The sequence below is a fragment of the Lissotriton vulgaris genome, chromosome 7, assembly GCF_964263255.1.
Source record: "Lissotriton vulgaris chromosome 7, aLisVul1.2, whole genome shotgun sequence".
NCBI classification, from domain to species: domain Eukaryota; kingdom Metazoa; phylum Chordata; class Amphibia; order Caudata; family Salamandridae; genus Lissotriton; species Lissotriton vulgaris.
This window is the reverse complement of record NC_141695.1, coordinates 1193285673-1193302633: the sequence shown is the minus strand read 5'-3', so window position 1 is coordinate 1193302633 and position 16961 is coordinate 1193285673. Positions and strand designations below refer to the sequence as shown.

At 46.2% G+C, this 16961-nt stretch overlaps 2 protein-coding genes across 6 annotated transcripts in view; one reads left to right on the top strand and one right to left on the bottom strand.

Moving 5' to 3' along the window:
- RNF40 (ring finger protein 40) overlaps positions 1 to 12029 on the bottom strand; it is a 244231-nt gene extending 232202 nt beyond the window's left edge. For both annotated transcript variants that reach the window (XM_086931679.1, XM_086931680.1), the window contains exon 1: positions 11827 to 12029. The gene's annotated coding sequence lies outside the window, so the exon portion shown is untranslated. The remainder of the gene's footprint in view (positions 1 to 11826) is intronic.
- A 385-nt stretch (positions 12030 to 12414) lies between these two features.
- Positions 12415 to 16961, top strand: part of CFAP119 (cilia and flagella associated protein 119) — a 104843-nt gene continuing 100296 nt past the window's right edge. For 2 of the 4 annotated variants that reach the window (XM_086928886.1, XM_086928889.1), the window contains exon 1: positions 12445 to 12518. In XM_086928886.1, the coding sequence (XP_086785012.1) occupies positions 12491 to 12518 (28 nt within the window). In that variant the 5' untranslated portion in view covers positions 12445 to 12490. Of the gene's footprint in view, positions 12519 to 16961 lie in introns of all 4 variants that reach the window. The other 2 variants (XM_086928887.1, XM_086928888.1) reach the window with 2 other exon arrangements.

The following is a 16961-nucleotide window of genomic DNA, read 5'->3' as shown; positions in this document are numbered from 1 at the left end:
GCGGACGCAATGCGTCACCTTGACGCTACCTACGTTTAGTAGGTCAGCGTTCTAGTTATTTTTTCTTTTTTCCTATTGTCACTGATTAGTTTTGATTGAAGTTTATTTTTAACCAATCGGAGCGCTACGTTTTTGACGTAGCGTTACGATTTGCATACGTCAACGGTGGAATTCCCCAGAAGATCGAGAATCGTGGGGCGCGGAAGGCGTGTTCTTGTTCGTGTGCTGTTGCTGCGTCGTTTGACAGGTAAGAGTTTATTTCTAAGTGTTTTTTTAATCTAATTTAATGTAGTATTGATAGTATGTATAAATTAATTAATGATTATGAGTGTATTTATATAGTGACATTTTGTAAGCGATTGTAATTATTTTCAGTTATTTATTTAAATTAAATTTAATTAAGTGTTTTTATCATTGATATATAATGTATATGTTAGCGACAACTCTAATTTAATGCTTTTTTAGCTGGTGTTCGTTATTTTACGTACATGAACTGTTTTTAGCACTTAGAAGGGCTATTTCGTTAGAGTATATTTATGTATTTATGTATTAAGAGGATGTACTGTGATTTAATGTGTTTATTATTTTTTTTTTTACAAACTATGTCATTTTGTAATTGTATGTAATAATGTTCGTGATATTTTTTATTTAGGGTATGTAATTATTTGTGTAACAGTCTATTTTTATCCTTACTGATGGCGGTATTTCTGAGATGGTGTAGTGAAGACAGTGTTTTTTTATGCAGTCTAACTGTATTTTTACTTTTGCACTTTCTAGAAAATTATTGTTAAAAGCCAGTTATAAATTTTCTGGCCCTTGTTAAGTAAGCTTTGTTCCGTGTACCTTTGCATGTTAATGTTCACTGTCTATAACCAGCTTTCCTAAAAATGTACAAGTTGATCCATCTTGTGACTGATGATTAGTTGAAAGTGTATTGTTCATAATCATTTCTCTTTGGATTAGACCGTTTATTATTGGACTCAAGGTGTTGCTCTTAGACAGCTGTGTCAAAGAAGTGAAACTTAACTAGCGGTGTATTTATTGTCTTTCACCTGTCTTAAGAACTAAACAATGACCTTTTTTATCACAGAGATCTTTGCATGTGCATGAAGGTTCTTGTTAAATTTGCCCATCCACTTGTCGTATCTTTACCCCACTTTTTGTGAGGCTTGTCTTGAAGGGTGAAAGTTGTCTAAATCGGTCTGTATGTGATATGCTGTCTCTAGTCAAGTATTTTAAAACCTTGTTTGTGTGGTAGTGGACTTAGCCCCATTACTGAGATTTAGATGCCACCGGTAACTACCGACTTCTTCCCATTTCTTCTTTCAGAGACATATTACCACCTAAATTCTGGCGATTTGTCTTATTTGTAATAGGCAAAAAAACCAGGGAGTTACAGTGGATTTAAGGTGCGGTAATGTACGATTCCCGCTGTATGTTACTGTTTCAAAGGACACACTCAAAGTGTTCCAAGTCGGAAGAGGATGTGGCTTAACGGACATAGTGTTGGATTTTGAAGTTGTGGAAGCAGGTTCGTATCTGGTGAAATTACTTATTCTCCCCGTGCTTTAAATTAATGTTTCCGTCAGTAATGCAATTGGTGCTCATGTAAAGCATTGTGATACCCTCAGGTCAATTTGTCAGTAGTCAAAATTACAGTTTCCCGTAGGAGGATTAATTACTCTGTATTCCTATTAATTTTTTTACTGAAAAGTTCTGCTGTGGAGACAGGTCAGTTGTTTAAGATAGGCTCTCATCATCTGTGGCAAATGCCCGTTTTTGCGCTATGAATTTTTATTTTCTTTATTAGTAACCTTGTGGGCATCTGTTTGGACTTGAGCACACATTGCTTCCTATTAAAGATGGCAGTAAATGCACATTTTTTTTTTAGCTATCTCTGAACAGTACACCGAAGGCTGAAAAAACTTGCACTTATTGCTGTGCGCTTCGTTCGCGCGTTTCCTGCCTTTTCATAGTTTAGAAGTGGTTACTGTTCACTGAAACCATATCCGGTTTGCGAGTATACAGGGCAGCTTCTTTTCCTTAGTTTTTCGAATACCTTAATTTATGTTGAAGTATATTACTTGAACGTATTGTGATATTGTTTATTACTTTTTAGGTCTCGCCTCTCAATGCGCATTCGCATTGAGCAGAGCGAGACTATAGGGGCTTAAATTAGCTTTACCTAGACTGGCGATTGACTGGCGATTTGATGCTGTCCCCGTGCGCTTTTAGGTCAATGCGCAAGCGCATTGACCTAAAATGCGCGTGCACATCATCAAATCGCCATCTGTTCCCCAGCAGCACTCCTCCCATACCTTTGAAGTGAAGCTTAGCTTCACTTCAAAGGCCCCTGCTGCTTCACACCCTCATCCCCGCTCGGCCCCCTCCCCTGCCCGCCGTGTCGCATTTCTCCTCCCTTTCTCTGCCTTACCTCCGTCTTTTTTTTTTACCCGCTCCGCCCCCTCCCCTGTCCGCCGTGTTGTATTTCTCCTCCCCCCTCCCCTTCTCTGCCTTCCCTCCGTCCTTCAGTTGCTTCATGCCTTTGCTGTACCTCTTTTCCTTCATTCTTTTTGTAACCTCTCCTCCTACTCCGCCTTTCAGCGTCCTTTCATCCCCTTCCTCCTCCCCCTCACTTCAGCCCTCCCTTCTCGTTTCCTCTCTCTTCTAAACTCGTCATTCGTCCCTGCCTTTAATATCCTCTCTTCTTTCCCTCATCCGACCCCCTCCATGTCCATATTTACCCTTGCCCGCTTCGCCCTCCTCCCCTTCCCTCCCTGCCCCTCCCCGCCCCTCCCCTCCACTCCACTGTTGGCCACACCATTGAATTGAATTAATTCCGCCATGCTGTTCGCAATGGGCCCACCCCTGCAGCAGGCATTGCTTGAAATGAAAGGCGCTTGGAGGTCTCAACGCGGGGGGTTCTCTTAGTTTCCCGCCCAGGCGCATCTTTGATCCGTGGCGGATTATTATGAGAACCCGGAGGGGCTCCGGGCCCCCTGCGTTAAGGGCTCCTTGCCTGCAATCGATTCTCCATCCATCCCTCCCTACCTACCTCTTTCCTTCTTTTTTCCTTCTCGTAAATCTCGTGACTTTCTTCTCTCCCTTCTTTCTCTCTTACACATCCCTTTTGCCATTCTTACATTCTTCCTTCTTCAGTTGCTTCATTCCTTTGCTTGACCTCTTTTCCTTCATTCTTTTCGTAACCTCTCCTACTCCGCCTTTCAGCATCCTTTCATCCCCTTCCTCCTCCCCCGCACTTCAGCCCTCCCTTCTCGTTTCCTCTCTCTTCTAAACTCGTCATTCGTCCCTGCCTTCAATATCCTCTCTTCTTTCCCTCATCCGACCCTCTCCATGTCCATATTTACCCTTGCCCCCTTCGTCCCCCCTGCCCTTCCCTCCCTGCCCCTCCCCTGTTGGCCACACCATTGAATTGAATTAATAATTCCGCCATGCTGTTCGCAACGGGCCCACCACTGCAGCAGGCATTGCTTGAAATGAAAGGCGCTTGGAGGTCTCCACGCGGGGGGTTCTCTTCGTTTCCCGCCCAGGGGCTGCTTTGATCCGTGGCTGATTATTATGAGAACCCGGAGGGGCTCCGGGCCCCCGGCGTTAAGGGCTCCTCGCCTGCAATCGGATACTTTTAGAGTCTCGAAGAAACCAAAGCTGCTCGTGCATTATTAATACGTAAGGTTATTGTTATTTGTCCACTACCATGGTGGTCATCCGTGAGCAGCCGTCTTATTGGCGCCATGCTTTCAGATTTTTGTTCTATTCTTTCTGCATTAAAATACGTGATTCTACAGTGCCATATGTAACAAGTGTTTTAACATTTATTTTCTTGGGATATATTAAAGGCCATGCGTTCATTAGGCGCGAAGCAGGAGGCTGCTGTTTGGACGCTGCCAAACACCTCTGTATTATTGTAAGGTAATACCTTACAAGCTATTCGTGCTGTCATTGTAAAAAATAAATACACTAAAAATTGGGCATCTTACTGGCGTCAGCACCACGCATTCATTAAGCACAGAGCTGAACGCCACGCGTTCATTAGACTTGAAACTCGAGGCTGCTTAACTATAAGTCTCTGACTTTTTTATCCAGTTGTGTGTACCTCTGCCATGTGTTCTCTCAGGCCTTTTGTAGCCAGTTGGTTCCTAGTCACCCACATGGGGTTGCTTGAGTTTTTCCTCCTGTACATCACGTACATACAAAACATGTTGCATTACAAATGCTATAGGTGTGAGTGAGTTGCGCTGCATGGGTGAGATTTGCGCTGCGTGTGTGAGAGTAGAGCTGCGTGCCTCAAAGTAGCGGTGCGTGAGTGAGAGTGATGCTGAGTGGTTGAGTGGAGCTGCGTGTCTGAGTGGAGCTGCGTGGGTGATATTTGCGTTGCGTGGGTGAGATTGAAGTTGCGTGGGTGAGTGGCGTTGCATGGGCGAGTGGCGTTGCGTGGGTGATTTGCGTTAACTGGCTGGGTGTTGCGTGGGTGTGAGTTGCGAGGCATACGTTAGAGTGGCGCTGCGTGGGTGACTGTGGGGACTTGCTGGTGTGATAAGGGCACGTACGTGTGTATGTGAGTTGTGCACGAGAGTCACGTTAGAGGGAGCAGAGCGTGATGGGAGTTGGCGTCTGTATTGAGAGATGAAAAAAATGAGAGACCGAGTTAAGGGGGGGGGGGTCAGAAATAATTTTAAAAATATCATTGAATTGAAGGAAAATAACATTTAAGTTGAATAATGGTCAAGAAAAGACGACCTTTTGAAAAATTACGTAAAAATCTAATAAGAAATGGGATTAAGGAAGGAAATTTTCACAGCGTGTGAATGTGAATCGGGGGGGATGTGTTTTAAGGTGTGGTAAGTGTCTTTGCGCGCAGTACATCAAATGTACCAAAATAATGAAACTTTCCTCTTAGATTTTGATGCAAGTACGTAAACAGCAAAGACCAAGTCGGGAAACAACATTTACAACGTCTGATGTGACTGTGGAAGTTCCGTTGTTTCTTGTCATTGAGTTCCTATTTGCAATTCACAGGGTATGTCCGGCAAGAGATAAGAATCTTTATAGCTCAACATTAAGCACGCCGGTATCCTGGTGTGGTTTCGTGACCGACTGCCCCATCCCTCCCTTAAAAACATGATGTCCCACCCACACATTTGCAGCTGATGTTTGCATCTCACAGGGGATACCCGCCAACAGATAAGAATCTGAATGGCTGAACTGAAAACACTCCAGTCTCCTGCTGTGGTTTTGTCAACACACTCCCCCAGGCCTCCCTTTGAAGAAAAAAAACATGATGGACCACACAATTGTAGATTTATTTTGTGTTTGTTTGTTACAAATGTTCAGTGGTTAAGAGGACATAGTGAGTAGGTCTAATTTTTTTTTTTTAAAGAATATTAAGAACACACTGTGAAGGTTTTGTGCGTCAGAGTAGGGATGTGGCTGTGGCTGTGGGTAGTGTGTGAAACGAGAAAGTGTGACGCCAGAGAATGCTGGGGGGAGAAAGTCTGCGAGTCAGACAGATGGTCGTGAAGTGTGACATGATACGACTGCAGCAGGGCCTGTAAAAATAGAGGTTGCTTGCCAACTCTGCTATTATATTTTTAAATCCCACAAGTGGGTGGTGTAAATCTGTACTGCATTGACATTTACGCCATTTCTTCACGTCGTGTGCTCTACTACTGTGGGCTCACTAAAGCACAACTATGCGAATTAATTTGACAAAAGGAGGAGAACACATGCAGAGAGGGAGGGGTGGGTGGCATGCTCTCACATCTTAAATGCCAAAATTGCGAGCAATAATAAAAAGTGGCGTTGCGTGGGTGAGAGTGAAGCTGCGTGGGTGAGTGAAGCTGCATGGGTGAGTAGCGCTTCATGGGTGAGTGTGGCGCTGCGTGGCTGAGTAGAGCTGCGTGGGTGAGATTGGCGTTGCGTGGCTGAGTGGGCTTGCGTGGGTGAGTGGACTTGCGTGGGTGTGATTTGCGCTGCGTAGGTGAGAATTGGGCTGCATGGGTGAGAGTTGCGCTGTATGAGTTGCATTGCCTGAGTGAGTGGTGTTTTGTGAATGAGTGGCATTGCGTGGCTGAGTGGCGTGGATGAGTGGCGTTGCGTGGGTGAGTGTGGCGTTGCGTGGGTGAGTGTGGCGCTGCGTGGGTGAGTAGAGCTTAAGTATGGGCGGAAAATCCGTTCCGCTCGTGGATTTTGCGGATTTTCGGTAAATTCGCAATCCGCGAGATTCGCGAATTTCCCGCAAAATCCGCGAGCAGCGGATTTTATGGCTTGCTCGCAATGTTCGCGGCTTCCCAGTTCAACTTCGCGCCCCGCGAATAAGCGCTAAATTGCAGAAATACGATCTTAGCAAAACTGAAACTACTTACCAGGTTCAAAAGTTCAAGCTCATCATTAGTAGCCATTTCCTGTAGTGCTTCCTGAGGGGCCCCTCCAGAGTTCAGTTGCCTACTTGCAACTATTATGTGACCCTGCTCTGACCCTCAGAATAGTTACACATATGCCACAAAGGTCCTGAATTACAGCTAAGGGAGACAAGCAGGAGCCAGGCTGGAAGTTCAGATCCAGTGACACATTAATCAGCCCCTAATTCATTATTGTCAGTTGGGGCAGGGCAGGTGTTGTAACTAATTTTGCAACAATGAAAGCACTTAGCAAGTGCAAAAGATCACTAATCAGGAAGCACTAAGGAAGCAGGTGCCAGCTAAAAAAATATTCTGTGACACATTAAACAGCCCCAAATTAATTCAGGTCACTTGAGGCAGGGAAGGTGTGCTTTGCTTTGCCACAATAATGTACACTGGACAACCAGAGGGTGCTGTGATGAAACAGAGGGTGGCATGGGTGAGCCAGAGGGTGGCATGTGGTGACAGAGGGTGGCAGTGATGAAGAAGAGTGTCCCAAACAGGCTGGATACGTAGAAACAACAAGTTCGCAAAACTTGCGACCCGACAGGTAAGTTCGCGTTTGCGAAATTGTACAAAAACCCTCGCGACCTGGCAGAAACCCGCGCGAACACAAAAAAAAATCCGCAAATTCGCGAGAATTTGTGGATTTTGCGGATTGCGAGTTCGCAAATCCGCAAAATTCGCGAACGCGAGATTCGCAAAATTCGCCCATGCCTAGTAGAGCTGCGTGGGTGAGATTGGCGTTGCATGGATGAGTGGCATTGCGTGGGTGAGTGGCGTTGCGTGGGTGTGATTTGCGCTGCGTAGGTGAGAACTGGGCTGCGTGGGTGAGAGTTGCGCTGTATGAGTTGCGTTGCACGAGTGAGTGGAGTTTTGTGAATGAGTGGCGTTCATGGGTGAGTGGCGTTGCATGGGTGAGTGGCGTTGCATGGGTGAGTGGCGTTGCATGGGTGAGTGGCGTTGCATGGGTGAGTGGCGTTGCGTCGGTGAGTGGGGTTGCAAATCTGCATGTGTGTGTGATTAAGAGTACACGGATATGCTGGGGTGCAGCTGGAGGGAGAACACAGACATGCTTGTGGTTAAGAGTGGCACTGCGTGGCTGAGTGGCGTTGCGTGGCTGAGTGGCGTTGCGTGGCTGAGTGGCGTTGCGTGGCTGAGTGGCGTTGCGTGGCGTTGCGTGGGTGAGAGTGAAGTTGCATGGGTGAGTAGCGCTTCATGGGTGAGTGTGGCGCTGCGTGGGTGAGTAGAGCAGCGTGGGTGAGATTGACGTTGCGTAGCTGAGTGGCGTTGCGTGGGTGATTGGACTTACGTGGGTGTGATTTGCGCTGCGTAGGTGAGAATTGTGCTGCGTCGGTGAGAGTTGCGCTGTATGAGTTGCATTGCGTGAGTGAGTGGCGTTTTGTGAATGAGTAGCGTTGCGTGGCTGAGTGGCGTTGCGTGGGTGAGTGGGGTTGCAAATTTGCATGTGTGTGTAATTGTTAAAGATTACACGGATATGCTGGGGTCCAGCTGGAGGGAGTACACAGACATGCTTGTGGTTAAGAGTGGTACTGCATGGCTGGGTGGCACTGCTTGGGTGAGTAGAGCTGCGTGGGTGAGATTGGCGTTGCGTGGCTGAGTGGCGTTGCGTGGCTGAGTGGCGTTGCGTGGCGTTGCGTGGGTGTGATTTGCGCTGCGTAGGTGAGAATTGTGCTGCGTGGTGAGAGTTGCGCTGTATGAGTTGGGTTGTGTGAGTGGCGTTTTGTGAATGAGTGGCGTTGCGTGGCTGAGTGGGGTTGCGTGGGTGAGAGTGAAGCTGCATGGGTGAGTAGCGCTTCATGGGTGAGTGTGGCGCTGCGTGGGCGAGTAGAGCTGCGTGGGTGAGATTGGCGTTGCATGGCTGAGTGGCATTTGTTCATATTAGCCGTTTTTGAACAAGAAATACTTTATTTAGGTGCTTGAAGCAAATGGAGGACAAAGAACTAACTGTGACTCTCGAGGTGCATTTCATTAGTGCGCACTGTGGTTACAGGAGAGCCGGGAAGCGAGGCAGGGCCTGCGGCCCTGAATAAGTGACGGGCATCCAGTAGCATGTGGTTACAGCAGAGCCGGGAAGCGAGGCAGGGCCTGCGGCCCTGAATAAGTGACGACGGGGGGTGGGGCAGCGGAAGCCTTTGATCATAGCTTCAATTGTGGATGTGGCAGCGAAGCCTTTGATGTGCCAAATGCTGCTGGCAGGGGGAAGGATCAATCAAGCTCGTCCACGAGGAGCTTGTCACGTGATTCTATTTCTCGTGAACTGTCGGGAATCCGGCTTAAAGAGAGCCAATCAGCTGCCTGAATAGAGCCTTTGGGGAAAGAAGCAGATCAGCGACATAAGGGCTCACCCCTGTTTTCTATTTCTGCGAAATAGAAAAGGGGCGAGCCCTAAAAAGTCAAAAGTATAATTGAAAACGGAGCAGGGGAAGGACACGGGTAATGGTTCCAAGCTCCCAGTGAGGAACAAACCCAAGAAGAGGCAGTGAAGCCCACACACATACAAACGAATTAGAAGCAAACAAATGAGAGCAACAGTGAAGCCAGCCAATGATAAGTAATGGATAGTCTATAAACTCACTGTAAGCTAACAAATTGTCTCACAATAGACAGTGCATTCGCTGATTTAGGCGAAACCTAAAAAGGAAGCTAGGGTACACTAGGGCTGTTACGAGGTGAAGGCTAATGAGAAATGTAGAAAGCCCTTATGAAAAGGGTCCCATTTTTAGATAATGCAGATATCTACCAGAGCAAGGATTATATATAAATAATGTAGTAAGAAAGGCACAGAATACCAGAACAAGCATTAATTTTATCCGGAACCACAGAGAGCAACAATAAGGATGCTGGGGGTTTGATGCAGCTGTACCTTATTGTGCAACATCATTGTTTCATCAAATTAATTTTCCTATTTTGCTACAGAAATTAAACACAGTTGCATTTGTTCTGTGCCTCTTTGTCTTTAATATTAATTGAACAAAACTTAGAAATCCCTATTTGTACAAACACAACAAACAGAGAGGCGAAAGCTATAGTGGCATAGTACAGAAGCTATATGGGTGGATGTTAGGGTTGGTAAGAGGACCATGGCTAAAACAAAGTTATAGTGTAACTAAGAAGTGCAAAGTATCAGCGTCCAACAAAAAGGGGCGGGGTGTACAGTTAGTGTAGGGTGTTATAAAAAAAATATGCAAGTCAGATATCGGAGGTGGAGCACCAAATAAAAGTATTTATGGGGAGTTGTTTAACCAATTGTGGTTCAAATGAGAACATTGGGTTGAATACTGAAACATGTAATCTTGGGGGATCAAGAGGCAGGTAAACTACTCACCGGTAATCGAGATGTATACTATTAAGTTATCAGCCTTTGCGGAGCATATTCTAGCACTAACTTCCACAGTAGCACTTCCTCACTGTGGGTGCCCATTCAGAATAATTTTCGGATTTCCATCGAGCCATTATCCGTGGTTTTCAGAGGTATGTTAATTGCTAGGTAGAATAATTGTGTTGGCGAGTTTGGAAGTAAAAATCAGTTGGATGTTGCTAAAGATGTCAGTAGTCTGTCAAGTTTTGAGTTTGGTAGTGTGTGCCACAAAACTTTCATTTTTTGTTCCTCTCTGTGTTAAACCATTGTTCACCCTAATCAATTACTTTTTTGACAGCATCTCTGGCCAGGAAATGACATAATGCAATGTTGTACCAGCGAGGAAGTGGTATGTTTATGGTAACTTTATCTGAACTGTTCTAAGATGATTATGGTGTGGCACAGGAGGTGTTGCGGAGTTGCCAGCCCTTTGACAACTATATGCTGAGGTTGAAAGGGGGTCTGCCTAGCATGTTCTGTTTAGAAAAAGCAAATTAAAAGTTTAATTGGACAAGTAATTAGTATTACTGGGAGAAAACTGCTGTTAGCTGTCCAACGGTAGCGGATTATAGCATTTCAGTGTTGGTGCATATGGAGAAGTCCCTATTGTGTACTGTTAGCGTGATTAAGTAGCATGTCTTGAATTTGGGTGATACGTGTAGCATAGCGATGATGGACTACAGTAAATCGTAAACGTCTAGTTGACTGGACAGGACATTTGTGACAGAAAAGGCAAGGATTGGGCAGATGTGCAGTTAGAGATGTATGAACCCATACACTAACAGTAGCCATTAGGGAGATAGTAACATAAGACCTCATCCAGAAAGTCACCTGTAGGCCCACAACTTGAACTGAGAGGCTAATAAGTATATTTCACCAAGTGCTCTCACTTTAGAGAAATCAGCGGTGTTAAGGCTGAGGGCGAGTGCTTAACATGGTCATGAAAACTATGCATTGCCACTTACCTAAATAAAGGTGACCTAGAAAAGGCTGCGGATGTGTGAGGTCACCCAACGTTGTCTGTATAACTCCTCTAAACGAACGACTATTCTCTTGCCCAACGCACTTAACACATTTTGGCAATTATCTCTATGTACTGCATGTATGCGCCTGGATTTAGGATTAATCCAATTACACCAGACAATTACAAAAGATGTATGCGGGAGAAAGGCTATTCAATGTCTCAGAAACAACTAACTACTTGTATCAGTATTGATAAAGGACATTAAATCAATGTAAAACTATATCAAGTAGCATAAAAGTTAAAAGGCGTGTGAATATTAGAGATAGCTCTCGCATACAAGAAGGAAAATGGTGAGTGCAAGCAGACATTTGCACAACAGGCGGTAATTTTGAGAAAATATGCGAATATTCTAAAAGTGAACGCTGCCAGGGCCTGACCAACACTCGGAATTGTGTTTAAAAAATCCACATCTATGGAAAAAGATGTCTCATATGATTGACGCACGCTTTGAAAAGTCAGTCTGTTACATCAGGAGCAGCATTCTATAGTGCATGTTACACCTCTAGCTGGACACCTAAGAAGTGTCACTCCTGAAGAGTCAGAACAAGATAAACAATTGCAAGAATCAGATGTCAGAGGAAATAGATTCTCACGAACACAGCATTGAAAACGCCCATTTACTCGGCCAGATTAAAAAGCGGATGGATCGCCAGCTGATGGGTACTCTAATGGAAATAATCTGCTCTGAAAAAACAGCAATCCAGAAGCTGTACTGGTTTCCACGCTGAAAGAGCACAAATGTGACGTTCTGCTGCGTCCTCATGTGGTCCGGAGAATGACTGTCGTTGCTACTCTCACCGGGTTGTTCTCTGGCCCTAACAAGTACACCTAGCCGTGGCGGGGACAGTACTCCATGCCGCCACTACCTACAGTAAGTGACCAGGTCGAGCCTGTCGCAATTACGTTCGGAGAAGGAGCCCGCGGCTTCCCGTCGCCAATGTGTAAGGCACGGACAAGACGCCTGCTTCCTTCCAGACAGAGTACCCCTGGACAGTAAGTACCTGCTATGAGTCCCGCCTTTCGTCTCCCAACGGACTTTTGTCTCTTCATTGGATGAATTTTGCCTGCCTCTATCACGAGCAGGCACCCGGGCCTGGGTCAGCTGGAAGACCCCCTAGCACCGGTGCCGGTCAATAAACTTCCGGTGACAATAGCCACCCGGCCTGTACATTTCGTCACGAGAGAATAGCTTCCGGTATCCTGCACTCCTAGTCGTGCACTTCCGCTGATGTGTGCCACCCGGGGCATACAGTATATCATATATGTCACTTCCGGTAGTCTGATTTAGCTCTGCTCAGTAAGAGTACATGGCTTTCTTCGTAGCCGCAACATCACACTACAGTGCGTGTTGCCACCGCCACAAGGGTGGTGCTTGTGAGTTGTTGTCCTCACACAAGCCGCCTTCTCGCTCTGTACTCAACAGTTCTCTCTTTTAGCTAACCCCTTGGTTGGCGGATGAGCTCTACGATTTAAAGAAATGATTTCCAATCTTAAGATGTCCTCCCGTTGTTTTTGTTCAGGAGGCGGGGCTCTGAGTCCGTGCTGGTTTTTTATTGGTTCAAGGTTATAAAGTAAGAGGATTCCTAGCTGTGATTCGATAGTTGCCGTTGCTGTGGCAACAGCATCAAGCGAGCGTAGTAACAGAACTATACTATATTTTATTTGATGAATAGAGATGGAGACCGAGGCAAAGGTGATGTGGGGCTCTCGGCACGGCTGTGGGGCGAGGGCGGGAGATGGCAGGGCTGTGCTGGGTGGAGTGGAAGCTGATGCAAGAGACCTGATACTAAAGGGAATGTGAATTGGTAGGTGCGTAGTTGGCTGGCAGACTGAAGAGAAGACGGGCAGAGGAGGGCTAAGGAGGCGGAAGGAGTGGGAAAGAAGATGAGGCAGAGCTTAGGCTTGTTTCATGTCCTCCGAGTCATTATGTTTGAGGTGACCGCTCCCTCAAGCAGGAGAGAAAAATACGAAGTGGAAGGGTAACATACATGACAATGTTTTAGAGCAGGCTAGTGGGATTAAAAAAATATAGTTGGAGGAATGTATTATATTCCTTACTGATATTGATATGGAAGCAGAGGCACTCTCTCTTGGTATGTATGGTGACAATAACCAGTAGCATTTCATTTTTGTCAGTTTAATAACGCTGAATAAACAAAAACAGAATTATAAACTCTGGCAAACAAGAACTCTGTTTTTGTTTGTGCTATGTAAAAGTGCAAAAAATAAAATGTTGAAGCTTGTCACATGCTCGAATCTCCTCCTTCAAGAATTAAGGACAAAGCGTTAGCCTTTGATATCAGTGGTAATTCTTGGGAGGGGGAGATCCGGGCATGCGTGACAGGCATCAACATTCTATTGATGACAGTTTTACAAAACTCCTAATCGAGTTTCTGCGCGTAGGAATCAGGAGGCGGGAGACTAGCCTTGAAATCAGTAGTCTCCCACCTGAAGCGGGAGGGTTGGCATGTGTGGGGTGACCCCCTCCACTTGTGTTCTGCGCATCCACAGTTCCGCTCAGGAGTGTTGTGTAGTAGGCCGGGGGTCACAGGCTATGGTTCCCTGTGCAACAAGTAAAGGGAACCTGACACATTGATATTCGTGTACACACGAAAGGGGTGGGAAGAGTCAATATTAATACCGTATATACTAATATGGTAAAGAATAGAGTCAGCCCCAATAGGGCAAATCGCTCTATTTGGAAAAACTGCCCTCACTCACATACTGAGGTATGTGACATGCTTCATCATCGGGCCTGCTTACAATACGCCCTGGTGTACCCCACACAGGACGGAGCATAAGGGAGGGGGAAAAAATAATAAATTCCACTTAACACAACATATAATCAAACAAACTGGACAGACACAACACTTAATACAACCATTGTGGTGAAAATAGTGCAAACACCTTGTGTTTTCAAAACCGAAAAGTGCAGCAAAGAAATAGTGCAGTATAGGCAGACTCACTTGTTAATGATATGAATGCAACCTGACTTCTTTAGAAGTAGTTTGGTTTTCCTTTACATTTCTTATGCCATGATTTGGGGATTGTGAATGGCCATCATCACATTATTTGAGGTAATTCATGCCTTATTACCAAGGGCAACACTAGGACATTTTTCCTTAAATATTAAGTTAGTTGAATGAAATTGCCTTCCTCTGCTCCCATAGCAGCCTCGAACCCGGGGCTCTGCGTGCTATGGGTGTGTGAAACTACACTTCCCTTGATCCCCGGGGCACACGCGGGAGACGCGTAGACGTCCGTCGACGTGATCACGTGGAACGCGAATGCATCCCAGATCAACAAGAAGGCGGGTGTACCACCGCGTACTCCATCTACGCGGTGCCACGGGTTGTACCAGACTTGTGGAGGACAAGCCTGCAGAACGGTATCGTGGGGTTCTAACTAGGAGTAAGGGGATTATTGCTATAGGCATAAGCGGCTGCTTTTGAACTGATAAGGGCAATCGTGAGTGCACGTGTTTGGATGGATGAACGCTTCTGACATAAGCGGTTTGTTAAGGTGTAACGAGTGCAATTTGAGCGCTGAGTTGCGAGTGGGGATCGCTCCTGGCATAGGTGATTTCTCCACTCATGAATAAGCTGACAATTATACTGGAATAAGAACACGGGAGAGTGTTTGACATATACGAGGGACATATATTTTCCACCTCGTTGTTCCCTCTATATGTATATGGGTGAACGCTTCTGACATAAGCGGTTTTCAAGGTTTCACGAGGGCAATTCGAGCGCAGAGTTGCGAGTGGGGATCGCTCCTGGCATAGGCGGTTTCTCCACTCGTGAATAACATGACAATTGCACTGGAATAAGAACACGGGAGAGTGTTTGACATATAAGAGGGACGTATATTTTCCACCTCATTGTTCCCTCTATATATTTATTTACAGATTGTGTTCTCTGGCGTCCTGTACACCGGACACCAGTGCGAGTAAGTTAATTAACAGTGTGCTACACCTACAGCGGGGATTCTACAACAGTTTTGGTTGCTGGTGTTTGGAATCGGTTTTTGTACTGTATATAGTGTTTTCTTAGTACTTGGGACTGCTGTCTGTACTAAGACAGTCAAATGGTTTATTTAAAAGGGATGCATGCCTAAAGATCCACAGACTATACAGGGATTCTGAAGGTTGTTTTTAATAGCCTATGCACGACCATGCATCTGGGGCTTTCTAAAAATCATCAGACACACCATTTAGTGGCCAAAAAGTACATTATTGAAAGTTGGAAAGGGTGGATATACATAAGGGTCCTCATCCGCCCCCTTTGTTCTTTTTCTTTGCCACAGTGATTGTTTTCCCGCACTCAAGGGGATACTCTCCACAGATTATACAGGATTGGTTAGGATCCCTCGGACCTACCTCCCTGTAGGGGTAATAATTTTCCCCCAGATCACGGGGGGACCCCGAGAGAAACCGAATGCGACGGTCCTGACGAAGACCGGAGTGACCATACAGGCGCATCAAGAGCGGTCGAAACATGTTGACTCTGGCAGTGGTAGGAGGGAAGCCTTGAGGTTCCTAATTACTTCCTGAAGGCATTTTCCCATCCTCTGTTTATTCATCTTTTTAATCCTGGTAGAGGTGCCAAGTAACGTTTATTAAAGTTGTTTTTCTAGTTGACACCTTTAACCAGTCTTAAATTCACTCCCTATACTGCACTATTTCTTTGTTGCACTTTTCGGTTTTGAAAACACAAGGTGTTTGCACTATTTTCACCACAGTGGTTGTATTAAGTGTTGTGTCTGGCCAGTTTGTTTGATTAGATGTTGTGTTAAGTGGAATTTATTATTTTTTCCCCCTCCCTTATGCTCCGTCCTGTGTGGGGTACACCAGGGCGTATTGTAAGCAGGCCCGATGATGAAGCATGTCACATACCTCGGTATGTGAGTGAGGGCAGTTTTTCCAAATAGAGCAATTTGACCTATTGGGGCTGACTCTATTCTTTACCATATTAGTATATACGGTATTAATATTGACTCTTCCCACCCCTTTCGTGTGTACACTAATGTTCTCTCGGGGGTCTCGGGTGGCGGAGTATAAATTGTCTTTAACCCTCGCCCCTTCTTTGTGATTACATTGATGTTCGTGCCAGAGATGAACCCCATGCCATTCACTCCCATTTATTGACTCCCCGCGGGCCACGCCAGGCAGGTAGATGATGATCAGTGTACATCCGGTTTCCATCACAGTCAACAGGACCGCTGACTTGTTACATCCCTCCCCAACTTAGTCTTAAGAATTGTTCAGGATGTTTAGCAAGCAAAGATCTGGAGACGTCGGTTTGGCTGTGGATTTGGCCTATTGTTATAGCGATGGTGGCTCACCCTGCTGAGGTTTGCCTGGTGGTAGCGTGGTGCAGTGGGGAGTGCTCCGGTATTCTCAGAGGAATAGGTTCAGGCGCTGTTCCGGGTCAGCCTGCTCAACCAGGGCAATGCGCAACATCTTGTCCAGCGTTCGTATGAACCTTTCGACGTCCCCGTTGTCCTGTGGCCACTGCGGGGTAATCCGCTGGTGGCAGATTCCTCACTGTTTGAAATATTCGGTAAACTCAGCTCTGTGGAACCATGGCCCATTGTCACTCTGGATTTCGGCGGGGAGGCGCCGAAGGTCGCAAACACTTTCTCGAGGACGGGCGCCATGTGGACGAAGGCCGGCGAGGCGACTCCTCCTACCACAGGGTATTTGGGGTTTGCTTCTACTACAACAAGAGTGGTTCCCCCCTCTTGGAAATTTGCAGAAATCCATGCTCAGCTTGGACTTTGGGGTCGGTGCACAGCTCTTCGGTGATCACTGGAGCCAGGGGTTCTGGCAGGCTTGTCATCTGGCACGCAGGGGATCTTCGCACCTGGTCTTCTACCATGGCTTCTAATTCTGAGAACCATACCTTCTCCCTCATTCTAGACGTCATCTTGATGGTGCCCTGATGTCCACCGTGTGCCAGCTGCGTGACCTGCTGTCTAAGTGCTTGCGGATCACGAGGCAGGGCCCTCGCAGCAGAACTCCTTCTTGGGTGGCGCTCAGATTGTTTCTCACTCTCCACATTTTCACCAAAGCTTCTTTATCTTCCGGGGCCCAGGCGTTCGCATCTCGGAGGAAGTCGCTCCATGACCCGTTCTG